This window comes from Mchenga conophoros, linkage group LG9, assembly GCF_057382185.1.
Source record: "Mchenga conophoros isolate Kocher_MC1m ecotype Shallow Benthic linkage group LG9, M_conophoros_male_GT1.1, whole genome shotgun sequence".
Classification (NCBI taxonomy): Eukaryota; Metazoa; Chordata; class Actinopteri; order Cichliformes; family Cichlidae; genus Mchenga; species Mchenga conophoros.
In genome coordinates, this window is record NC_140534.1 from 14,142,681 (window position 1) to 14,167,757 (window position 25,077).

At 42.7% G+C, this 25,077-nt stretch overlaps 2 protein-coding genes across 5 annotated transcripts in view; one reads left to right on the top strand and one right to left on the bottom strand.

Moving 5' to 3' along the window:
* The window catches only part of LOC146567004 (disco-interacting protein 2 homolog C-like), a 79,606-nt gene extending 59,464 nt beyond the window's left edge, over positions 1 to 20,142 (top strand). For all 4 annotated transcript variants that reach the window (XM_085286574.1, XM_085286571.1, XM_085286572.1 and 1 more), the window contains 14 exons: positions 821 to 901; positions 1,298 to 1,421; positions 1,517 to 1,638; positions 1,819 to 1,930; positions 3,054 to 3,163; positions 3,538 to 3,668; positions 5,482 to 5,650; positions 8,213 to 8,383; positions 9,597 to 9,658; positions 9,744 to 9,801; positions 13,969 to 14,043; positions 14,296 to 14,470; positions 14,553 to 14,676; positions 16,339 to 20,142. In XM_085286574.1, the coding sequence (XP_085142700.1) occupies positions 821 to 901; positions 1,298 to 1,421; positions 1,517 to 1,638; positions 1,819 to 1,930; positions 3,054 to 3,163; positions 3,538 to 3,668; positions 5,482 to 5,650; positions 8,213 to 8,383; positions 9,597 to 9,658; positions 9,744 to 9,801; positions 13,969 to 14,043; positions 14,296 to 14,470; positions 14,553 to 14,676; positions 16,339 to 16,591 (1,767 nt within the window). In that variant the 3' untranslated portion in view covers positions 16,592 to 20,142. The remainder of the gene's footprint in view (positions 1 to 820; positions 902 to 1,297; positions 1,422 to 1,516; positions 1,639 to 1,818; positions 1,931 to 3,053; positions 3,164 to 3,537; positions 3,669 to 5,481; positions 5,651 to 8,212; positions 8,384 to 9,596; positions 9,659 to 9,743; positions 9,802 to 13,968; positions 14,044 to 14,295; positions 14,471 to 14,552; positions 14,677 to 16,338) is intronic.
* Positions 20,143 to 22,385: 2,243 nt separating this feature from the next.
* Positions 22,386 to 24,061, bottom strand: LOC146567005 (uncharacterized). Its single transcript, XM_085285834.1, has 3 exons — positions 23,613 to 24,061; positions 23,206 to 23,488; positions 22,386 to 23,072 (listed from the first exon to the last, which is right to left on the bottom strand). The coding sequence occupies exons 1-3, from the start codon at positions 23,942 to 23,944 to the stop codon at positions 22,386 to 22,388; spliced, it is 1,302 nt and encodes a 433-aa protein (XP_085141960.1). The 5' UTR covers positions 23,945 to 24,061.
* Positions 24,062 to 25,077: the final 1,016 nt, after the last annotated feature.

Genomic DNA, 25,077 nt, shown 5'->3' on the forward strand with positions numbered 1-25,077 from the left:
AAGTTTTAATCTTGCTGAAACAAGAAGTTGCTCCTCTTTACTTTAATAGAAATATTTTGATGTCTTGTTTTTAGGAAATCTGCTGAAATGTTAATGAGCAGCTACAGAACTGGGAGAAGTTGCAAATTTGACATTTTATGAAAACAACACATCTAGAAAAAACTGTTTTTATGAAAAGGACAAATTGATTTATGAACATAAACTGACAATTAACTTTCTGAACAGGCCGCCTACTTTTTCAACTGCCTGATGGAGCCAGATTTTCAGCATCATTCAAGTCAGTCAGTCTGCATCATTTAACTGCCTGTAAATATAATCTTTAGAGGCAGTTTTTTGTTTTTTTCACCTGCTTTGAAATTTCACCGCCTGTGATATTGATTAAACTGCTTTAATGTGCCGGACAGAAGGCAGAGACTCAGCAGTAAAAAGCAGTAAGTGGTGAGTAAGCACACGTTGACATGGAGTTCCTCGATGCTAAAAACTTTTTGTACATGCGCTGCACTCCCTCTGTGCTATCAGCTCTGTTTCACTTCAATGTCTCTTGTCTGCTTTGCAGTTTTATCTCAAAATGCTGATGTTGCAATAATTGAAATTATGGGAGAAATGTATCATTTTATTCTCCTTGTAAACGTGTTTGATGCACCTCTGCTGTTTTTTGAATTACATCAGCAACTTGAACTATTTACAGAAATCAGATCACACACACACGCGCACACGCACGCACACACACACACACACACACACACACACACACACACACACACACACAGATTAAGCTGTCAAAGTGTGTGTAAAACAAGTGTTTATTTCTGTTTTGCAGTTTCTGTTCCTGTCCGAGGTTTTGCAGTGGCGAGCTCAGACCACACCGGACCACATCCTCTACACCCTGCTCAGCTCTCGGGTACCAGCACACTCGCGCACAACTGACCACCGTAAAAAATTGTACATTTTGAACCGTATAACCTGCTGCTGGTGAACTGTAGGTGAAAGATCTGTAGATCAGTCATCACGTCTCTGTGATGTTAAGATGCTGAATGCAAGGAGAATAAAAGTGGATTATAATCGATACCAAAACGGATCTTTATCCATGGAATCAGTGGCTTAAAATCAGGAGTTTCAGGCTTCATTATCATGGTTAATTTAAGTAAATAAATAAAAACAGGTTAACGATGATTATGAGCTAATTCAAGCAAGTAGAAAACTGAACAATAACAAGATGAACTGCAGTTTTTGTCCTTTGAGTGTGGCAGGTTGCTTCTTGATGGCTCACACCGTTCCCCCCTCTCACCTCCCGCAGGGGGCAGTGTCCAGCTCTCTCACCTGTCTGCAGCTGCATAAGAGGGCGGAGCGAGTGGCAGCTCTGCTGATGGAGAGAGGCGGTCTGCAGGAAGGAGATCATGTCGCTCTGGTGTACCCGCCAGGTGAGAGACGATGCAGATGTTCAATGTACTTTTCAGGTGACAGCACCTGGACACTGCAAGCATCGTTCACACCTGTGTGTCTGCTTCTTCTGCAGGTATAGACCTGATCGCAGCCTTTTACGGCTGCCTGTACGCCGGCTGTGTTCCCATCACAGTGCGACCGCCTCACCCTCAGAACATCTCCACCACCCTGCCCACTGTTAAGATGATTGTCGAGGTCAGACTCTTAATTTGTCTGTTAAACCGATGCGGTTTCTCTTTCAGTCAGACCTCCAAGGTTCAAGCTCTCGCTCCCAGCTAATTCCAGACTCGTATGGCTCTGGCTGACTTCTGATCTCCTCTGGGGAAAAAAGGGAGCTTAATTTCTTCTTCTGTCTTTCTCTTTCTAATTGTGCAGGTGAGTCACTCGGTGGGTGTGATGACCACCGCCGTCATCTGTAAGCTGCTGCGCTCCAAAGAGGCCATGGCCACGGTGGACATCAGGAACTGGCCCCCAGTGCTGGACACCGGTACAGCGTTTCATTCATATCCGCACTGGGAAATCACGCTACTTTAATTTAACATAAATGCAGGTCGTGCACAGCCGCCTCACAATGCAGTCTGAGTAGTTCTGGTTGCAGATATAAACCTAAAGAATGCACATTAAATGAAATCCTCTGCTGTGATGAAACCTGCCTTTACAGCTCCATCACTCTGTGATTTATCAGAAAATAAAAACTCGCTGTAGCTGCAAGTCTGTTATCAGTTTATTGAATTGATGCGTGTGGAAGTGTCTTTTCCACACCCCTCAGTCCATATCGCCGCTAGTGTTTGGTCTGCTGTCAGCACGGGTCTGAATCCTTCGTCCTGTGGTTGCCATCCAAATCTCCGGCTGCTTAAACTCACCCCAGAGAACCAAACCTTTCACAGCCTGCAGTCTGGAGGTGCAACTGCCTATTAATGAGTGCACAGACCGGACAGGCTTCATCTAGGCAGGTCAAAATTTCAAGACAGGTGCGGACCAGATTAAATGTGAGAGCCTTGAGTTTAGTGCACGCTGTAGAGATTTTCTTACCAGCAACAAATCTCCAGCTAGTCAGAAACTGGTCAGATGAGAACATGTGAACTGTGCATGGATGATCATTTAAATATGAAGTTTGTAGGTTTGTGAAAAATATCAGAGGGACCAACATATTCCCTGTGACTGCAAAACAGAGATACATATTCAGATGAATATTCAGATACATGCTCTTCTCACACACATACACCCGGTGGGTGAGTGCCACTGATTATAAAGGAATATCTCACCCAGCGTAACGCCGATACTCAGTGATGTAGGACAGGGATCTATCAGGCTGCAGTTGCACACACAGAGCTTGTTAGCACTGTTCGTTGTTGGTTCTGTCTTCCCTTGGGATTTGTTAACAGTGAGAGAAACACAGAGTATCACCATGCTTGTGCTTTAAAGCGGTCTCTTCTTATATGGAAAGTGAGACATCAGTCATGTTGCTGTGATTCTGCTGCAGCAGAGTATTTGAGGCCCTTTTCTCTCTGGGTTCAGCTGGAGGTCAGTGTTTGAAATGAGACTGTGCTCTTGAGTGCAATGAAATAAATATATATGTGTGTGTGTTTGTGTGTGTGTGCATGCTGCAGATGACCTGCCAAAGAAGAAGCCTCCAGCTCTCTATAAGCCCACCAACCCAGACGGCCTGGCCTATCTGGACTTCAGCGTGTCGACGACCGGCATGCTGGCCGGAGTTCAGGTCAGCTCAGCCCTAATCCTCACCAAACCACTGCCGCCTGGTCCCACTCCCCTCCTCTTCCTCCTCCTCCAGTCATTACTTTTCTTATTCCAGAGGGAAATTCAGCCATCAGAGCAGCAGCAAAATGAGTAAACAGAAAGCAGAATGAAAGCACATTTGGCTCACAGTTGAAGGGCTTAGTCCAAACACACAAACCGCTTCTTCCAACTAAGATGTCGCTCGCTTTTCAAAGAGTCATTTACCGGGGGGAAAAATGTGAAATGTTTTACTTTAAATTTAAATTCATTGTGAACCTTCCTATCTTGCTCCTTGTTTGTCTTTTTGTGTGTTTCGTGTGTCTCTCTCCCTCCCCTCTCGTCTCCTCTCTGCTCCAGATGTCCCATAATGCAGTTGCAGCCTTCTGTCGGTCAGTGAAGCTGCAGTGTGAGCTGTACCCGTCCAGAGAAGTTGCCATCTGTCTGGATCCCTACTGCGGCCTCGGCTTCGTCCTCTGGTGTCTCTGCAGGTTGGTGCAGCTCCTAAATGCATCTCCACCCACTTACAAACCATTAAATATGCATTTTACACTCTTTGAGGATCCTCCAGTCATTTCATTTTGCACTTCTTTACGTTAAAGAATGGATGGTCCAAATCAAAGCAGCACAGATATGAGCTTGTACTGTATGTAGCTGCAGTAACTTAGTATCCCACTTAAGACAATGTGTATTATTCAATCAGATTCAACATAGCTCATCAAGCAGCTCAGAGCAGATAAGGAGGACAGGAACTGGCAGGAATGGCACAGAAAATTTTTAGTCCCTATTCAAGCTAAGCACTCTGAAACACTCCCACCGTGGTTTGAAGGATGGAACAAAACTATGTCCGAGGTGCAAAATCAAAGGCACACCCACTGTACTCCCAAAGTAACTCCCAGGTTTCCAGAAAAGTAAATAAAAGCAGATGTTTTGTGAATCATTAAAGCCCTACATCTGTTTTAAGGATTAATACTCTTATTTACCCTCTCAGGCTCAAATTGAGTTTTTGTTGCTAATGCACAACCGAGTCCTGCAGTGGTACTTCTGAGTAAAAACAACTCATAAAATATGTACGTGGGGTAATCAGGTTGTTAGTTTTTAACTGTTGCAAATCAGCAACACCTGCCTCGAGAGGGTTAATATATATTTATGTATTTAAGTTCATTTTAAAATGCTTTACTTCTGTTTCATGACTTCATCTTTCTTTGTTTTTTTCATTTAATAATGTGTGCAGTGGGTTTCAAACCTGAGCTGCATGCACCACGAGTACTGCAGCACGCTGCTAAAAACAAGCTTGCATGTTGTTATTTTGAACACCCTCCTGTTAAATGGGGGGGAAGGAAAACCTTAAGATGAACAATGCTTAAAAACTGCTTCACTATATGGATGTAACATGACACAGGCTGGGAACTACAGATTGGAGCCCCCCCCTTTCTTTTACTCTTGCATTATATTGCATGAACCTGTGGATGCAGTGACTCATTGTGTTTGCTGACAACACTTAGTGGCAATTTAAGAAATTCATAAATAAATATAACTTTTTTATGTTGAACATTTAAAATATTCTAAAGTATTTGAGCATTTCCTGCCCAGATAACCTGAATCCACGTCCTGGAAGAGTTGGGTCGAGTTGTAAATAATAAATTGTCTTACTCTTTGAGTGTAAGACAATTTAAGTGTTTATTGATGTATTTTCAGTAAAAGGGGGGAAAATTAGCTTTTTAACATGGAAGGTTTGGTTATACTCATCCCTACCTCACCCTCTTAAAATACAAGAACAGTGATTTATACTTATTGATAATAATAATAAGTAATATTAATGTTTAAAGGTCTCCGTCTGAAACTCGACAGTCTTTAAATCGTTAAATCTTGGCTCCAGCCTGCAGGTCTGCTTACTTTCAAATCTTCTTCTCATAAATACTCAACTCGTCTGGAGCCGATATCTGCTGCTAAATGTCTTCGGAATAAAACAAATCATCCTCGGCTTGAGGATTTCACGTCGTCCTCGCTGATAGTAGCTCACATTTACATCAGATTGTTACACAACCCTGTGGTGCTGGTTGGCTGGTTTCTCAGGACAATAAATCATAGTCTTAGCAAGTGTGACTGGTTATAGAGTGAGTGAATGTTAGTTTTACTGTCCAAACCAGTGCAGTACATAACCAGATCATCAACACTCGTCAGTCTCCTGATGTTGTTAGTGCTTGTAAGCATGTCGTCCATTTTTAAATTTGTGTTATTGTTCTGAGTCGGCACATGCAGATCCCCGACACACACACTGAAAAGCCTTTGTGTTGTCTGCAGCGTGTATTCTGGCCACCAGTCCATCCTGATCCCGCCGGTGGAGCTGGAGTCCAACCCAGCGCTGTGGCTGCTGGCCGTCAGCCAGCTGAGGGTGCGAGACACCTTCTGCTCCTACAGCGTCATGGAGCTCTGCACCAAAGGACTCGGCCTGCAGACCGAGGCGCTCAAGGTCAGCACAACAGTGAGACGAGCAACGTGTCGGTTTCAAGTTCTGTCTGTTTACATATTTAAGTCCATTTTCAAATATGGGAGGTTTTGCAGAAGGCTGCAGATGCAGAAGAGCGGGCTGCAAACAGTCCTTCAACAGTAGAGACAGAAATCCCTGATATAAAATATCAATACAAAAATGAACTTTTTGTTCTGATGACATTTGCAGCTTCTGATAAACATCATGTGTCCAGCCTCCAGTTTGCTCCTGTGATTAACTGTAGGACAGAGTCTGATGGCTGTGCAGCCTGGTCGAGGCCATCGACTGAAAAAAAACATTCTATCGACATGTTTTTCTTCATCTAGATGTGATATCTTCAATGTTTTTATTACTTTGTGTGCAAAAGAGAAGCTCTGTCATGCCCTGGTTTTTGTTTTGTTGGATTAGAGTTCAGGCTTCAAGTGTTTGAAGAGTTCATTTCTGTGTGACGAGCTTCAGTTTCCAGCCTGTGTTTTGGTTCTTGTGGTAGTTCAAGTTCCTGCTTGTTTTTCCCTCTCTCTCATCTTTATGCCTCTGTCCCCATGTCTGCTGTGTGTCTTCTTGTTTCCATGTTTACTGTGTTTTCCTTTGGATTGTTTCCTCTACTCGTGATAGGTGGGAGTGTTCATGTCTGTATCACTTTCCTTTGGTTACTTCCTTTACTTTTTACTTTTGTTTTCTTTCACGTCCTGTGTTAGTTTTGCTTCCTGTCTCCCTCTGAATGTCCTGATTGTCCTGTTACCCTCGTGTTGGTCCTTCCCTAATCAGCCCTCCCTGTCTATGAATAGTCCTGTCTCCCCCTTGAGCCTCGATTATACTCTGCTGCAGACACAGACAGCTGGAGACACGACAGTCGCGCAGTCATTCCTGTTGTACTTCTTTAATATTCACCTGCTGGACACATGCAGGTGGTGCATTGTAGTGTAGTCTCTGTAACAGCATCTGCTATGCTCCAAACATTTATTTATTTGTTTCTTTACTTTCTGACCTCTATTGTTTTGGATTCTCTGTTAAGAGATGTTAGCAGTATTTGGATCCTCACCCTTACAATCCACACATCCTGACATAAGAACAATGGACAGCACTCGTATACATCACACAGTGAAAGAAAAAGCCAGACTCACTGTAAATGTTTCATGCAGCTTGCCTGCCTCGTCCACAGTGCTGCAGGCACTGTGAAGTTCTTGTTGAGTAGAGTAACTACTCCAAGCCTGCAGGTGGATCTGCTTGGAGGAGTCAAAAATAAAAAATGAAGACTAAGAAAACACAGCTTGCTTGGTTTTAACAGGAACCATGAAAATAGAAATATGACCGTCGGTATTTACTGAGCTTCCCTAAAAAATCGTATTTGTTTTTAGTACTTGTGGCTTATAGCAAGACAGGTTCAAACCTCTAAGCTGGCCTGTGTGGAGTTGAATGTGCTGCGTGGGTTCCCTCTGGCTACTCGGGCTTCCTCCCACAGTTCAAAGACATACATGTTAGGTTAGTTGAGTCCATACTGGCCAGAGGTGCGAACGCAGAGTAGTTAAAGCACCTTAGAGAAGATAATAAAGTGCTGTGTGAAAAGGTGAGTGTGGGTTGGAGTGTAAATTGCTTTGAGTGGTCGATCCCCTACAGTTCAAAGCCTGCTCTGTAAAACATGGCCTTCTAATAGATATATATGTTTTTCTTTGGTCCATACAGATGTCAGGACCGTGTTTTTCCCAAAGTTAGACTCAGTCAGTGAGAACATGTACAAATATGTTATCTTGCAAAAGAAGGCACACCAACCAAGTTCCTCTAGTTGTTGCTCTGTTTATCAGCCTCTGTGAGTTTGTTGTGTCAGCATGTAAACAAGCTCCCCACCTGCTGCGAGTACTGGTTAATGTGGATCTTGACGTTTTACCAAATCTCCAGAGCAGAACTGTTGTCTTGTGCTCTCAAAGATGTTTGAGTTGTCTGAATGTGGTCACAGTGGCTAAACCTTCAAAATAAGACGACGGAACAGTAAAGTGACACAGCTGATAAACCCACAGCCTCCATGTGAGTGAGCAGACAGCAGCTCCACCAAGTCTGACACTGCTTAGCTCACTTCCCTCACGCTCTCCTCTGCTCAGCGGTAATAAACTCTGTCTCCATCTGCTCAGCCCGAGGACACATCTGAAAGCTGGAGTTACAGACACCGACGCCTCTGATTGGTCACGGATAGAAGCCACAGAGTTAATTTTAGTGACTATCTGTCTTTAAGTTTCCATGGAGACTGAGCGTTAAACGCTGAGAGAAAAGCAGAAACAAAGCACTTTTTTCTTGTCTCCTTTACAGCTACAGATGAAGCAAACTTTATACTTTTGTACTTTTTTATTTTTAGTCACAGTTTTTCTTTTTTATGTAACACCTACACAAGAAGGGATTTGAGCGTCGTATTATTCTGGTGAACTAAGTAGGTTAAAGAGGCAGAAAGTCAGAAGAAAAACTTTATATTTGAAAGGGTTTTTCTCTCATTCCAGCAGTCCACAGCTGGACTCTCTGGGATTAGATATAATTTTCCTTTCGTCTCTTTCGCAGGCTCGGGGTCTGGATCTGTCCCGGGTTCGAGCCTGTGTAGTGGTGGCAGAGGAGAGGCCCAGGATGGCGCTCACACTCTCTTTCTCTAAGCTCTTCAAAGACCTCGGCCTTCACCCGCGCTCTGTCAGCACAGCCTTCGGCTGCAGAGTCAACCTGGCCATTTGCCTGCAGGTAAAAAGCAAACCAGCTGCTCCTGCAGACTATTCTGTACGTGCAGTTATCACAAAAACTTGGTAGAGTTCAGATGGCGCTTTGCACTCAACGGTTTTATCCTTCTAAGTATTCTGCAGCTTAAATTCTTTGAATTTTTATCAGTGGGTTAGGGATGTTCCTGCTCACTGATTTCTAGTCCCTAAGTAGGAAAACTTGGACAAGGTTAAACTTTGTCTAAAGAAATACTTGAAACTGTTAATCAGATGGTTTGACAATAAAAATTATATTTTCTAAGCCACTGAAAGCTGTTACATTGCACATACGCAGTGTCAGGTTAGATTACCAAATGCACCGAGGATGAGCAATGCACACAAATGGCCGTATTTCTGATTTGCATGGAAATCGTGCAGATTTATTATCCCCAAAGTCGGTCTGTCTTAAGGTGGAGCCGAGGTTTATACAGACAGTGGTTAATGGATATCAATTGTAAGACTTCCTCCTACGTGCACTGGTAATTGCTTATCAGGAGATCTTCAGACAGACTACCTTATAGTAAGAAATCATAAAACAAAAGCCCAATCATGACAAACTTACTTTGTGAAAGTCGCCAGGAAGTCGTCCAAACTAGCGCTCCCATCGTCATTGTTTGGGAGCTTTCCTCATGATATCCTTGCATGTGAAAGCAAAATTAAATTGAAAACTTGTAATAATAAATCAGTAGATTTAACCCAGTTAGTGACCTAATCTTCCTCATCTTTAGAGTTTCCTTTTGAAATGTCCTGGATTTGCTTCCTCTGTATATTCGCATAAAGGAATCTGTTTGTACCTCCTTTCCTGTGCCTCCCCCTCCCTCCTCTTGTGTCGGCACCGAACCCTTTGTTTTGGCACCACAGTGGCTCATGTGTAGTGCTGTTGTCTGACCCAGGAGGCTCCTGGTTTTAAGCCCAGGTCAGGGCTGGGCTCTTCTGTTGGACTTCAACAGGTTTCCTGAATCCTGCGACTATTAATAATCCTCATATGAGGATCAGTTAAACGTAGAGAGCAAATATCACTGCAATATCCCACTTAGCTTCACTTCTTCTTAGCTTCTTAAACCAAAAATAGTATTTTTTTAGCTGCTTCTCTCCCGTTTAAGTTGTTCACCCACTGTACAGTCAGCTCATCGCTCCAGTGAAACGCTGTCGGAGAGTTTGGGAAACTAAATCTTTCTGATCACTGTGATTGGCTGCAGGGCACTTCAGGGCCGGACCCCACTACTGTGTACGTAGACATGAGAGCGCTGCGTCACGACAGGTACGGTAACCTGTCAGTAAGTCCCGTCAGCCGTCTTCCTCTCGCTTTACTGCAAAAGGTTTTGACGATAACACATTTGTTCCAGGGTTCGATTAGTGGAGAGAGGTTCTCCTCACAGTCTCCCCTTGATGGAGTCTGGCAAGGTGAGTGCATTAATATTTATACATTAAAATTTGCATGTAGTTTCAAATCAAATCAAAGCATCCAATCAGCATAGTGCTAAGAAGTACAAGAGGTTTCATTAAACCCCACAGAAGTTCAAGTTCCACATGAGAGGCGATTCATGAAATTTTAGGTGAAACATGAACCGACACTGAGCAGCTGACAGCAAATTACCAAAGACACGCCGGGATGAAGATGTAATTTTAATGGCAGCACGTTCCAGGACTATTCTCTGCTTTTCACTGCGTGTCCTCCCACATTCAGTGAGTCAAAACAGACAGCAGGTTTGAGTCGATGACGAGCCTTCAAATGTTCATCCTCCCTTTCTGTCGGTGGGCATGTGGGAGGAGAGAGACGACTATTAGATAGCTGTCAAACATGCGTGCTTGTCCATTAGTGCAACTGCAGAGCTGCCCGACCCGAAAAGTTTTACAAGTTTTAGATTAGGATTCATGTGGATGTGAGGAGGAAGCCTTAAACGTACCCTAGAAAACCCTGTAACGTATCAGACCATTTTTATTTGCGATGTCTGAGCCTTTTCCAAATCTCTGCCTCAAAAGACAATTGAAAGATTTCTTTGTGGAGGCCTCTGGGTGAATTTTATGCCAAAATCTAAAGGATGCGATGCTTACGCTCAGTGCCTCTCAGTTCATGCGCGGTTCGAGCTCAGAGTTGGAACTTTGCCACTTCTACAGCCTTCAGAGTGACTTTGAGCCCCAACAAAGTCTAAAACAGACAATTATAAAAACGTGTCACCCATCATAGAGTTGAAGTAGCCACAGAGACCAAACCCCCTTTTTTTTATAGCAGGCTGTGCGCATGAGGTTAGAGATTGAGTAACTTTTTGAGCCAGTCCTCTAACGTTAGAGGAACTGTAATTTTTTTTAACTTCCATGTTCATTTTTCAGTCTCTAGAAACTCTTACTTAGCTCAGCAAAGCTGCTGTTTAGTCACTTTTTACGTGTAGCAGGAAATAAAAAGGGTGTCTTGTAATGATGGCTATATTATTTAAATAAAAAAGTTTTGACTCTCACATGTGTTACCATGACAATGTATACCATTTATTATATAGGAAACTATTTACTTCTTGATGTACAAATAACTGTGACAAAATGCAAAAAAATAAAGACATTGCAGCTACTCATGTGCACCTGGCAGATGGCAAAGGAAGAAAAAATCATAACCTTTGGTAAACGGCTCGCCCACATTTAGTAGCTGCAGACCAGTGAAACCAGGTTATTTTTAGAGTACATTTAAAAACAGCAGATGCTGAACAGCGTGTTATTTGAAGCTTATTTCTTTGCATTTGTCTTTCCATGTATCAGTGAAAGGACAGCTGCTGAGCAGCCTTTTTGGCTTTTGCTGCGGCAGAAATATGAAACTCACACTAGGATGTTTAGTGAGGTTTAAACAGTGATTTCTAATGCTGTAATTAGAAGAAACATCAGTGGTATAAATGTTTAGCAGACTAATAAAATTAGTTTGGTTTAAGTCAGTTTATGTGGTGAAAAAAGCTCAACATGCCACGTCATGTTTCAAATCACCGTGAGCTTTGCAGAGTCGGTGAGGGTCAAGTGTTTGGGACAGTGCCATAACATTTCTAATAAAGAAGGCAGAGGGCACCTGACTTTAAACAGAAACCTATGGAACCGTGCTCATTTTCACTTATTCATTGTTGCTTATTATTTGTGTTTTACGGTGCTGCATTATTTCTCTTTACATCTGTTTATGGTTTGGCACAAAGGGAGTAACATCGATTACTGACTCCAGACTTCATACAGCTTGTAACATCATGCTCCTCTATAACTCACTCCTGCTTCTGCCCCTGAAAAACATAAATTGGTGACAGTAACATAGATCGTATGTATGTCGCAGATTTCTTGGTGTTTTAAGAGCAGGTGTGACATGCCTGACCTACAGCGATACACAGAAAACCAAGAAAACCCAACAGTCAGATGAGCAAACACTTTGGCAACAGTGGGAAGGAAGAACTCTCTTTTAACAGGAAGAAACTGGGACTGGTTGGGGATGGAAGACACGTTGTGCAAAACACATGTTGTGGAAGAGAGACGACTCCAAACTGGAATTTCTTTAAAATCAGAGGAGTTGCCACTGGTGGCCATTGGAAAAGGTAACAAAGTTGTTGCCCATGACCTCTGGAAAAAGGTTAGCCTTTCTCATATGTAGGACAGAGCAGGAAATCTCCAGCCTCAGATGTGTCGTGACTACTGGAAATACTCTGGTTTAGCAGAGAGAGATGCCTGGAATGAACCTGCAGAGGGCAGGACACATGGCACCTGCTCACTGTGAATTCAGAGGACTATCATTTGTGTTTTTTCTCATATGGGCTCAGTCAGACTTAACACAAACGTTTAAACTGTTGAAATGAAAGCTTTCATTTCAGATCTGTCAGATATTTGTGATTTTAGATAAAGAACCTTTCAATATGTTCTAGAAGAGTTCAAGGCTGCAGCATCTGTGTGAAAGTGGCTTTAAAGTGATTGGAATGAGCTTGATGCTTTTAAAGGAATGAAATGAAAGTGGCGCTCTGGCACCAAGGACGGGTTTTTGGTCCATGCCGCCCCCTTCTCACTCTCTGGCGTGTTTACTCAGCTCTGTCAGCCTGATAAAGACATCAAACCTCCCTAAAAAGCTTTTAAAACTGGTGTTGGCGTTGAAGGTCTAGTGATACGTTCCTGAATACAGAGCTGTACTACAGCAACTCGGATCTGCAGAGATACTGATGGCTGAGCAGCACTTACTTCAGTTTCATTACTGAGCTCTGAGCAGTGAGACCAGCAGGAGGACTGACAGCAGTGCAAAATGTCTAAATATTAAGAGGCAGCATGTCTGAGGGATTTGATTGATTGACATGTTGAAGCTCTGAAACTAAGACTAAGCATACAGAGTCCAGTGTTAAGATGTTGATGTTAAATTAAAGCTGCCAAAAAAAACTGTCTTCAGTTGAGACAGAAGATTCTAGATTTCTGTTATTTCCATCTTCAGCTCATTTATATTTGGTGGTTTGTCTCCTGTGGGAGCTGCAGCGAGGGCTCAGTGGAGAACAGAGAGAGATGTGGGATGGAGGTGGTTCCACAGCAGCTCGCAGATGCACAGAAACTGTTCGTAGGCTGAAGCAGTTTAAAAAAGGCACCGAGAATTGTACTTTACAATTGGAAGAAGAGAGTCAGCTGACAAAACAACTGCTGTGGGCTACCACTGAGATCAGCTAACACCATGATCAGTCTGTTAAAACCTTTAGTTTCTTTATTCATTCAGGATATCTCAAGACCAGAACCTCAGAAACCAGCAGTCCACAGAGAAAGACTTTTCTTGGTTAAATACCAAGACAGGGGTTTCTGAGTCTGTCTTCATTTTGATCAAAAGTTGTGAATTTGAACATTTTTCATGAGTTTCTAACCTTGGATGCCTCCTAGACCTAAAATTTTACAAATGAAGAGTAGCAGCTTTGTGGCCACTTACTTAAGACACAATGTGACATTGACAGAACGCTTTGAAGCTAACATAGTCCTCAAATGCCTTTCAGCTCTTAGATTTAACAAACTGTGCTTGGTTTGATGTTTTAAAGCTCGCTGAAGCTCGTGCTTTTAGCACATGAAGTTTCCTAAACTCTCCACTGTCCCGATCTGTCCTGAAAGCAAACTGATGGATCTTTTCTTGGAGCTCGCCGAGTCGTTCATGTCTTCTTCCCCCACGTTGACACACAAAGAGAGGACGTCATGATTCAGGGCTGGTCATCGATCGGCACGCTGTTGTTTTTGACTCACTGCATGTGGGAGGAGGAGAGAAAACTAATGATTGCTTTCCACTCAGTCCATCGCTTCTTTTATCGCTTCACTGACACGATGTTCGTTGTGTACGTGCAAAAACATCAGAGGACTTATGCTCTGTAAACATAATAAATGGCTGTTATTTGAAGTGCATTCACATCCGTTTATAAGGTTGTTTTATGTATTTTATGTCCGAGCAGCTTTAACAGGCGATGGTGTGAACCGACAGTGAAATGTAAAGTGTTTTTAACATAAACAGCTGCTTCTATTTGTGGGGCTGTATTCCTGCATGAGTCAGAGTGAAGCAGGAAGCAGGGAGATTGTTTTGATTCTTTATTTTTACATCTTATTTTTCAGATCCTGCCCGGAGTTCGTATCATCATCGCCAATCCGGAGACCAAAGGACCGCTTGGAGACTCACATCTCGGAGAGGTCGACAGACACGACCCGTTTCTTTCTTTTCTGATTGTCTTCTTTTTCTTCTTCCTGTTCTTTCTTTGTTTTTGGCATTTTTGGGGCAAAATTGTTGAGCTCCTAACTCAACCTAAGAATTTATGAGCAAGAGTCCTGTGATTTATTCCATCGCTAGGCGTTCAAAGTGTGATTGGTTTATTAAAAATATATATTTTTACCGACCAAAGAGTAAACTCAACACAGCTAATCGTAAATTTTACTGGTATGCAGATCTGGGTTCACAGCGCTCATAACGGCAGCGGTTACTACAGCGGTTACGGTGAGGAGGTTCTTCAGTCCGACCACTTCAACTCCAGACTCAGCTTCGGAGACACTCAGACCGTCTGGGCCAGGACGGGCTACCTGGGCTTCCTCCGCCGCACCGAGCTCACGGACGCCAACGGAGGTTGTTTGTCTCGCTGTGTGCAACGTGTCATCGCCCTCGTCGCACCGTGACTAACTGTGTGTCTTTGCGTCTGCTTGAACAGAGCGACACGATGCTCTGTTCGTGGTGGGAGCTCTGGAGGAGGCCATGGAGCTGAGAGGGATGAGGTACCACCCCATCGACATCGAGACCTCCGTCATCCGCGCACACAAGAGCATCGTGGAGTGGTACGTGTAACAACAGCAGCAAAGTCTTTGAAGGATATTAAACGACCACAAATAGCATGTAACAGAGGACGATAGTTCACTGAGACAAGCAGTGAATAATGTCAATGATTCACACAGTGCTCAGTCGATCGCATTGTAATGTTACAGGTAGAGTAAAGATGGGAAACCATCATCAACAAATCCATATTCAAGAGTTTAGTCCTCAACAATCACCAGAGCATCACTGAACAATAGCTGCTTGGTTGTGAGATGTGTTTCTACCAGTGTGTAAGAGAAGAAGCTGCAAGAGGAAAATCTCATTAGCAGTAATCAAGCTACTTTAATCAGATCCAATATCCTGCAGTTTAGATACAACTAAAAGAGACCTGCAGTAAACTTTAAGGTGAGTCAAACCATGACAGTTCTGCCTCTGAACTAAGTGTCATTTAAAATGCATGCTGTTGATGAAATGTTCATTTTTCATTTGCAAACAAAACTTTTATCTTTTTTTGTTCCTGAACCAACACAATCGGGCACGCGAATGCCGCCAAATGTGAGCTGAGAGATATATGACAGATCAGATGTTATCTGTCCGTCCACTGAGCTCCTCGTCCCATAGATGGCAGCGCTCCTCGTTCTGCTCTGCAGCCTTAGTGAGCTCGTCGTAGAGACGCATACACCGGTTTTCCAGTCATGCTGCAGGTCGTGGTTAGAGCGACCTAAGAGCAGGCTTTCAGAGCAGAGCAGAGACTGTCGTCAGCAGCTGCTGTCCATGATGGAGGAGCTGGAGTCAGTCCAGCTTCAGGATAAAAAGGTTTAACTCCAGTCTGGTCCCTACACCCTTCCCACCCAGTGGCTCCTCCTCCTCAGTCTTGCGGCTGCTGAAGGGTTTCCTAATGAAGGCGTGGATTAGAGTCTGTTGTGGACACAAACATCTCCAGACATCACGAACGAGTGATTACTAGTTATTCCAGGTTTACTTTTTAAAGCTTGAGCTTTAGTCGTTGCCCTGCGCCTCGCTCTTGGCTTATTGCTTTTATTACTTCTTGGCCTTTGTTATTGACATTTAAAGCAGCAAAATAGAAACTAAAATCAGTTCTGAATCTGTTTTTGAAAACATGAGCATTAATGTGCCATGAAAGGCACTGGATTTTGTTTATTACTGTAGTTATGTGTAGTTGTGTGTTGGACACACAGTGCTGTGCATCGGTGCAGAGTCAGTGCAGGCTTTGTGGCTCACTTCTACTGAAAGTTTTTGGTTTGGGCGTTCCAGGCGAGCAAGCAAAAGGAGTGAAAGTTACAGGATGAGGGTTTAGAGGCTGGATTGGAACTGAGTTTGAGTCTCAGGTTTACCACAACAGGATAACATGAGAAAACTGTGCTAGCTGATTAGCACAGGCCAAGCTCTCTTTGTCTTTACGCTGATACTTATTAGCTGCTGAAGCTCCACCAGCTTGTTGTTGTGGAGTTTTTCTTCCCTCAAGTGGCTGAAAAGGGAATGAAAGGAAAATTCTGTTTCGTTCAGCCTGTTTGTTTTTCAGTCATGTGATTCTCTGTAGAGCTCCAGAAAAATGAGGCGTGGCACGTGGCCTTATTTACACACAGCATTTCTACTTTAATGCAGCTTTGAATTGAGAAACCACTCCAGATGTTACACTTCCTGCACGTCTCTGTCTCCATCAGTGCGGTCTTCCCCTGGACCAACCTGTTGGTGGTGGTGGTGGAGCTGGAGGGCTCTGAGCAGGAAGCCCTGGACCTTGTTCCCATGGTGACAAAGGCGGTGCTGGAAGAGCACTACCTGATCGTGGGCGTGGTCGTGGTGACGGACATCGGCGTCATCCCCATCAACTCCCGCGGCGAGAAACAGCGCATGCACCTCCGCGACGGCTTCTTACAAGACCAGCTAGACCCCATCTACGTGGCCTACAACATGTAGCCTGAGTGTGTGCGCGCGTGTGTGTCTGTGTGTGTTTAAGAGAGAGCGAGCATGCGTTTGTATGCTGTGCATTTCGCCGTTGTTGTTCATTTATTTCCCAGAATCAAGATGTACTGTATTTTTGAACCTGCATATGGTGTGGTCTTAAGTCGTCTGTTTTCTTTCTAGTCGTGTTGTGCTGGTTGATTGATTGATCGGTTGGTTGCTCAGTGGTGTTGCGACCATTTTTACACCCCCGCTTGACCTCGTGACCGTTACCAGGAGCTCGTCACTGTAGAAAGCCTTAGGGGAACACTGTGTAGGGGGCGCCGGCTCCCACCGTCACACCGCGTGTCGTTTTAGGAGGTAAACGTAGAGCGAGAGAAGTACTAGAGCCTGTACCTGTCATCATGTTTTACCGGTTGAATTAAAAAAATCCTGGATTTGTGGTATTATTTCAAATTAGAGCAGGGGCAGCCAGATTATTGTAAAAATATAAATATTGTACATAGACATAATAATCTATATGGAGAGGTACTTAAAACACAATGAGGTGTAGTAGCCCCTTTATGCAGCTCTCTCCGCCCACACCCTCTGCGCGTGTGTGTGTGAAGACTGTGTGTGTGTGTGTGTGTCTCTGTGTTCATGTGTGCAACAGGGACATTTTATGTCGTTTCAATGTGAATCAAACACTGATTTTAAACAGATTTTTATCCTGAGACGATCAAAGAAGAGACATTTATGTGGAGACTGGAAACACACTGAAGACATCCAAAAAACGGAGAGAAATTCAGTGGCTGTGCGCGTTTCGGTGTCCAAAGTCTGAGAAAAAAATACACCGATTTATCTTTTTTGGATCTAGTTAAGAAAGATTTGCGTCTTTTTATCTTGTGACCTTTCTGGCTAAAAAGAAAATACCACAAATGCAATTTTAGCAGCTTTCTATAAAGTGTCTCATTTAAAGCAAACGTGCGGCAAATTTTGTAACATGCACATTAAACGTCTATGATCATCTTAGCTGTCAACCAGTCCTTCAGTTACCTTCCTGAATTACTTGCAGTCCCTATAGCACCCAAAGCATGTCAAGCAAAGTGCACTGTGTGAATATCAAAGAAATGTTGTTATTATTATCGTTATTTAAAGGGAGTTTAAGGGAAAACTGTGCATCATGTCAAAGACAACAGCATCAAGGTGTTGCTGCAGCAATTTTACATTTACTACCTTCTGACCAGCGGCCAGCAAGACTCAAAGGAAACATTCATTATCTGTAATATTATTATTATTATTATTATTATTTTCAAACTGACCAAATTTGTATGGGACACAAAAAATATGCCAAAACAAATAAACGAATAAATAAAATGTGAGATTTAATACAGCGAAAAGAAATTTTATGAAATTTTTAATTTTCAAAAAACTCAAAAATAAATTAGTAATATGCAGAAAAGCAAGACAAAGCATAGAAATGATAAATAAAGTGGAAAATTCTAACGGAAACGTAAATTAATTGAAGAATTCAAACAGAAATTGAATATGCAGGTGAATAAACATAGAAACAAGTTTATGACGATGTAATAAAGACGATAAAATTCAACCTTTTTATTAGGTTTAATCTCATATTAATTCATTTTTGAGATACTGTTTTATTTTTGACTTTGGCAGCTTTTGTCCTTCATATGTCCCATATGAACTGGCACACGATGGCTAATGACAGAAATTGGATGAACATAACAAAATATATATGATTTTGGCAGCTTTGGATGGAGACAGGTGTTTGTTTTTGAAGGTATCTTTGGTCCTCCATGTAAAGAAAATGGATAATTGTAAAAAATAATTGTGGCTCTCCATACATATGAACGGTTAAATGGATTGAAAAAAAATGTGCTGCATAAAATATCCTTCTCCTGACATTTATAATGAAATCCACACACGTCCTCGGGCCTTTTTTTAATGAACGAATGTGCAAACTTGGGAGACAATAATCACTCTCAATCACAAAGTAAACACTTCTCCGTCTTATTGCCAAAAAAGACGGGTGCACCCAATCATTAGTGCGGGTAATAAATCAAGTAGCTGCTTGCTGTCTGGGGAAGTAAATGCGGATGTAGCTGCAGTAACATCTGGAGTCTGTTGGGACGAAGGGAACTCCAGATAAAGTTTACATAGAAAAGCTCCTATTGTAGCAATAATCCCCCAGGGACGTTCTTTACCGCAGGGATTCAGCTGCTGCCTGTGTGCACTCTACACATATGGGATAATTATGTTTAATGATTGTTCCAGTATTATAATCTCCCAACTTTAAACATCAGACACACAGCTGTGTAACCTCTGTATGTCGTGGAATTCCCAAAGCTTTTTCAGGCCGGCTACATCACAGAAAACAAGAACGAAGTCTAAACAGACTTTTAGTGTTTTTTATTGAGTGTAAACTGAATGAACTGAGAGGAAACATGGATCTAATGTGTTTATGGCCAAACTGAAATGTTACTGTGTTGTTGTCTGTGTTAAAGTCGTCGCTCAAAGTACGATTACAAAATAACTCTGCCTCTGTACAACACCACAGTAGATCCTGCTGTAAATGTGATGCAGACGATATATGTTTAATATGAGCGTTCACCAGTGTTTGGCAGCAAGTGCAGAATTAATAATATATCAGACAACAAACATTTCCACAAGTTAACAGCTCAAAAAAGGAAAGTAAGGAGTCCCACAGCAGAGTGAAGAATCCCTGGCAGAGAACGTCCTCGGAGCTTTGGTACAACAGCTACCACCTGATGTGCACTGACTTAGACACTTCCTCATATGTACTGAGGGTATATAAGATTTAAAGACAGATAGTTTAATAACTCTATGAAAAGCTTTTAAAATAATCTATATCAGTTCACGCCGAGACTCTTGGCTAACTGTGACCTATGGAAGCGTTGAAACCTGCGAGACACTCCGCAGGTTGTATAAAAGGTTTTATTCAGAGCGTTGCCGTTGTTTAGAGGAAACAGTGAAGCGTCGTTTGTTTACATCCCCGTGGCTGAATCACGTGTGACATCATCTCTTCGCTCTTCTTCTTTGTTTCACTTTGAGTTTTCTCATCAGTTTTCCTCCACGTGTTTATGAGCAGAAAACTTATTTTTATGCATATCAGAAGTTGCTTAGCGCTTGTTTGGATAACTTAGCAGTTTGGGTTTGTTAGTAGCAGCGTAGCGGTCATGTTTCAGTCCCTGGATGTGTGTGTGTGTGTGTGTGTGTGTGTGTGTGTGTGTGTGTGTGTGTGTGTGTGTGTGTGTGTGAGGTGGATAATGTAGATCAAGACGGAAACCCCATCAGAAACTCGGAGGACTCATCTCGGGGATTGATGGGAGGGAGACTGCATGGTGTGTGTGTGTCTGGGTGTGTGCGTGTTAGGTGTGTGTGTGTATATTGTATGTAAATAGTGTTGATTTTGTACGGTACAAGTGTGTGTGTGACTTGTTTTGTACACATGATAAAAAGATTAAATGACACTTTTATAAGAGCCTGCTACTGGCTCACCGTCACACTATACAGTGCAATAAAGTGCTTTGATTGGCTAAAACTCAGACTCGGGTTGTTATTATTTGTCTGTACAAACTCTTCACTCGTTAGTTAAAGAAAAAGCCAGATGTCTTACTTTCCTCACATCATCACACTATAACTAAAAGTCAGTTAAGCTTCAGCCTCTCCAGGAAACATAAACCATTAGCAGGTGGTGGGAGCAGACTTCTCTCTTCATCCCTCCCAGCTGATTTTTTTCAGGTTTGACTTTTTCATAATGTCTTTGTTACCGCTGGTAACACGAGGCACTACCTGCAGCCTGTTCAAGTAGCTCAGATGATCCAGCTCCTCCGGGATGGCCTCCAGCCTCGAGCGCGTGGAGGAGGCCGCAGCAGACGGGCTGTAGAAGGCCATCAGCCCGGTATCTGCCCCACCACAGCTGCCTGCTAATCTTTTCAGCTTAAACTCGGCTTCTGAAATGTGTGTTCGTCTTATTTGGATGGATGATGGGTTGTGATCTGTGTCGTTACAGTTCCGTATTTTAATTTTATTTCATTTTTAGTTTTTGTTTTCTATCAATTTCAAGTTCAGTTAGTTTCCAGAGTCTGTTGCACTTTAGTCTTTAGTGTCAGTGTTAGTTTTAGTCTTTATGATTACTGTTATGGGGGTCAAACTCATAAAGACTTAACCTAAACTCTAGGCACATTTTATTTCAGCTAGTTTAAGAAGTTCACAAAATTATTTATTTCTTTGTTCAATTTTATTGTAGTTAACTAAAATGTTTTTTTTTTTCACTTCTAGTTTTAGTTTTTAGTTAACTGAAATAACCTTGTTTGGCTGGTGGGGCTGATTTTTGCTTCCTCCTCTTTAAGGTCATAAGTATCAGAAGCTTCCATCTATTAAAGGAAATGACTTCACCTGCTTGGCAGTTTGTTTACGCTGGTTTTCTTCCAGCCTGGCTCTGTCTCTCTCCTCCTGGAAGGTTGGTGCCTCTCAACCACCCAGCTTGGTTTTCATTTGCTTTGCTTTGATTGTTTTGTAGTTATCGAGAAGCTTTTAGGTTAGCTCCTAGTTACCATTCCTTCAGTTTTTCTTTGAATGCCATTAAGAAGTTTTGAGTTAGTGAAAATTATCACTGTGTGGTTATACATGCTCTGTTATGTCTGAAATGAGCCGGGCATAACAGGGTAGATGTGGACAGATTGAGGACTTTGTGTTATTGTTGCCAGCTGCTATTTCTTGCAAATCTCTGAAGCTTTGGGCAGTTACGTCTGAAACTCACCTGGTTTCTGGAACAGGGCTCAGATTTCAGTGTGCGCGTACTTATTCTCTTTAAAACAAGTATGAGCATCAAAATAAAGGTTTTATCCAAGAAAAGAGACCGAAGGAAATATGAAAGTAATGCAGAAAAAACTACTGAAAAATAAACATTTTTGATACCAAGCCATGTATTCTGCAACTGTTTTGTTTGTTTGAAGACCCTGTGATCTTCACTGTCTTGAGGGAAAAAAAAATGTCCTTTCTCTCGTCTCCATCTTTCCCAGAGGTTTAGCAGATTTGGGTTTCTTGGCTCAGTCGCCAGCTTCCTCTTACTCACTCAGATTATTAGCTGTAAACAGTATTTAAAGAAGAAAAACTTATGGACAAACAGAGTAGAACTTCAATATAAACCTGTTTCTAATTTCTGTCCTCTCGATCTGATCCAATATTGTAATCAGTGAAATCTTCTCTGAGGATTTAGAGTCAGAAATGACAAAATGATGTGTGGGGTCGACGACGGTGCTGATGGATGGGGTTTCCTCCCCTGTTCCTCCAGCACGTTACAGTTTTTCTCAAATGCTAAAACACATGTCACAAACGTTACCACCAGGTCCCCCAATGTCCAAACACAACACCCTTCTCTAAAGCTACATAAACACAACCACACCTTCCCACTGCAAAACTCAAACTCCCACACCAAGAGAGCAGCTCGAAGCTGTCAAAACTGTAAACACTATACACAGCATTACACACTACAGCAAAACAATTGAAAACACAATGCTCAATTTGTGAGAAGGTTCTTTGGTTCATAACTGCCAATGCATATTTTTATAGACTGTACAGTAACGGATCATCATAGAACCCTGCAGAGGATTAGGCATTTAGATTTGTGAGTTTCACATGAAGACTATAAATCTATAAAAACATCCTGCATGTACGTACACTACTGTAACACAACTCAATGCAAAAACAGAATCTATCGCACACAACAGTACTCTCGGAAACATGATCAGGGTGTGAAGTCTTTTTTATTGTCTACACGGTCATTTTACAGTATTACACACAGTCCCTGTGCGGCATCATGTCGCCGAGCTGCATTGGGCCACATCACCTCATCCACATCACAGGCTATATTGTCCCTTGCTAGGCACCGCGGGAAAAATGCCCTGGAATGGCGAATCCATCCCCGGAAGGCCTCCACTGGGATGTCAGCACAGGCCAGCTCCATTGCCCGTACGAGGTTCTCTCTTGTGTATGGCTGTCTGTCATACACCTTCCATCTCCATGATGAGAAGAACTCCTCTATAGGGTTCAGGAAAGGGGAGTAGGGAGGCAGACAGACGTTTAAAAAGTGGTCACTGTTGGTGGTGAACCACTCTCTGATTTGGTGTGTTTTGTGGAAGCGGACGTTGTCCCAAATGATCACATACATGTGATGTGCTAGCCTAGGATGGTGTTGTTGACGGTCCAGGAGGATGTCCTTTAGCTCCTCTAGGAAGGTGAGGAGACGTTGGGTGTTGTAAGACCCAAGGACAACATGCCGGTGGACAAGCCCCTCCGTACCCATAGCTGCACAAAGAGTAATATTACCCCCCCGTTGGCCCGGAACCTCAGTGATGGCTCTTTGGCCAATGATGTTACGGCCTCTTCGCCTTCGTTTCTGGAGGTTGAAGCCAGCCTCATCCAGGAAGAGGTACTCATGGGGTCTGGCCATCGCGTCCAACTGCATTATCCTCTGTGAACATGGAAAAGCGTACAGGTGTTCAGAACGGTCAATCAGGTAGCACAGTATTGTCCAGAAGTAATGTAGGCCACTAAGCAACAGAGTATGTCCACTAACTGTACTGTGGACATGGATGTATACGTACTTGCACATACTCGTAACGTTGTCCTATGTGTCGCGCAGAGTTGCGCTCAAAGGGAACCCTGTAGACCTGTTTCATCCTCATCTGTTGGCGCCGGAGAACTCGGTCTATTGTGGACACGCTGACAGCATCAATGTTCTCAAAGTTTACATTATCTGCAATGACTTTGTCTCTGATCTCTCGGAGTCTAATGCAGTTGTTCTCACGGACCATATCTGCAATGAGGGTTTCTTGTGCCGCTGTGAATATGGCAACCCTCCCACCTCTATGTGGCATTCTTTCAGCTCTAAAGAAAGAAACATGTGTTGTCAATTGACTGATTTATATGTAAAACTACATGTAAAGTAACAGACCACTTTCACAGGCCTGTAAAACTGTAGTGTGACAAAGAAAGCAATAGCGTACTATACCTGTTGTGTTGTCTAAATGCCTTGATAATGGTGGCCACGGTGGACCTACTCAGGTTTGGATGTACTCTTCGTCCCGCTTCAGCCATTGTCATGCCATGGACAATGACATGATCAATTACTGTTGCTCGCATATCATCTGTTATGATGGTGCGAGGTTGTCTTCTTCTCCCACCTGGACCTTCTCCTCTCTCTTGTTGGCCTCCTTCTCTTCCTCCTCTACTCCGAACTCCTCTTCTTCTTAGGCCTTCACCTCTTCCTCCTCTGATCTCAACCCCTCTTCCTCTTTGGCCTGCAGCTCTTCTCCTTCCGCACGCTCGAATGCCTTCATCCATTGTGATTGTTTGGCATCTTCACCAAACTATGCTTTCATAGGTGGGGTCACATCATTAGCAACAGGTGTCTTCAATTTTGAGTCGTTGTGTGTAGTGACTGACGCCAGGTGTGTTCCCTGTTTTCACAGATTGGTGACTGTGGCAAGCATTTTGCATCACATGGGCTTTCATTTGAGAATATGAGCAGAGTTGTTTTGCAACATGTGTTTTAGCAAGGAAAAATGTGTTTAGATTTATGAGTACAGAGGGTTGTGTTTTGTGAATTGTGTCTTCATGTGACATGTGTTTATGGTACTGGAATATGGTGGCTACATTTAGTAAATGTGTTTAGACTACTGGTCATTTGGGTTACAGGATTGGCTTTTGTGTTTTAACATTTGAGAAAAACTGTAAAGTCCATGCGAGGCTGAGTTGGTTTATTTTGCCCTGTAAATAGTTGCACAAACAGTCAGTGGGAAAAAGCTCATTACTCCCAAAGGAAAACACATTTAGTGGATGCAGGTTTAACCTCCAAAGGCCTGAGAATTCAAAGGGACAGCTCACCACCAAAATCAGATTCACATATTTTTTCCCCCTGGACCATCCACCCATTTTCTGCTGCTTACACAGGTTTCAGACTTTCTCCAGCCACTTCCTCCAGCTCTTGATGGGACACCCATGAGCCCACCTGAGAGACATAATCTGTCCAGCTTGTCCTTGGTCTGCTTTAGGCTCTGCTCCTTATGGGATGTAAGGGAGGTGTCAGCATCCTAATCAGATCATGCCGTAAATCAACCCCCCTCAACTTTTTCCACTGGACTTTAGAGCCGTTTATCTTCTGATATTGTTTTGGTGTCAGCTGCCAAGTTTTTGAGAGGGCTGCATTTTTATTACACAACCTAATGACATTTCTTTTGAGTTTTTTAACCCTGGAGAACCAATGGGGTCAAATTTGACCCCATTGGTTTTCTAGGGAAACCAATGGGGTCGGCTCTGACCCCATTGGTTCTCCAGGGTTAAAGTAAATAATATTAGTAAATAATACACATATGTAATATCAATAATAGCATAACATAAATAATATCAGAGAATAAGTAAATAATAGTTAATCACATTTGGGAAAGTTTATTTAACTATCAATTTAGAATGTATTA

Coding starts and splice junctions, on each gene's coding strand:
- LOC146567005 (XM_085285834.1), bottom strand. CDS start 23,944: ATGGATGAAGGCATTCGAGCGTGCGGAAGGAGAAGAGCTGCAGGCCAA. Junction 23,489..23,612: donor GCATTTAGACAACACAACAG/GTATAGTACGCT, acceptor TTCTTTCTTTAG/AGCTGAAAGAATGCCACATA. Junction 23,073..23,205: donor AACGTTACGAGTATGTGCAA/GTACGTATACAT, acceptor CCATGTTCACAG/AGGATAATGCAGTTGGACGC.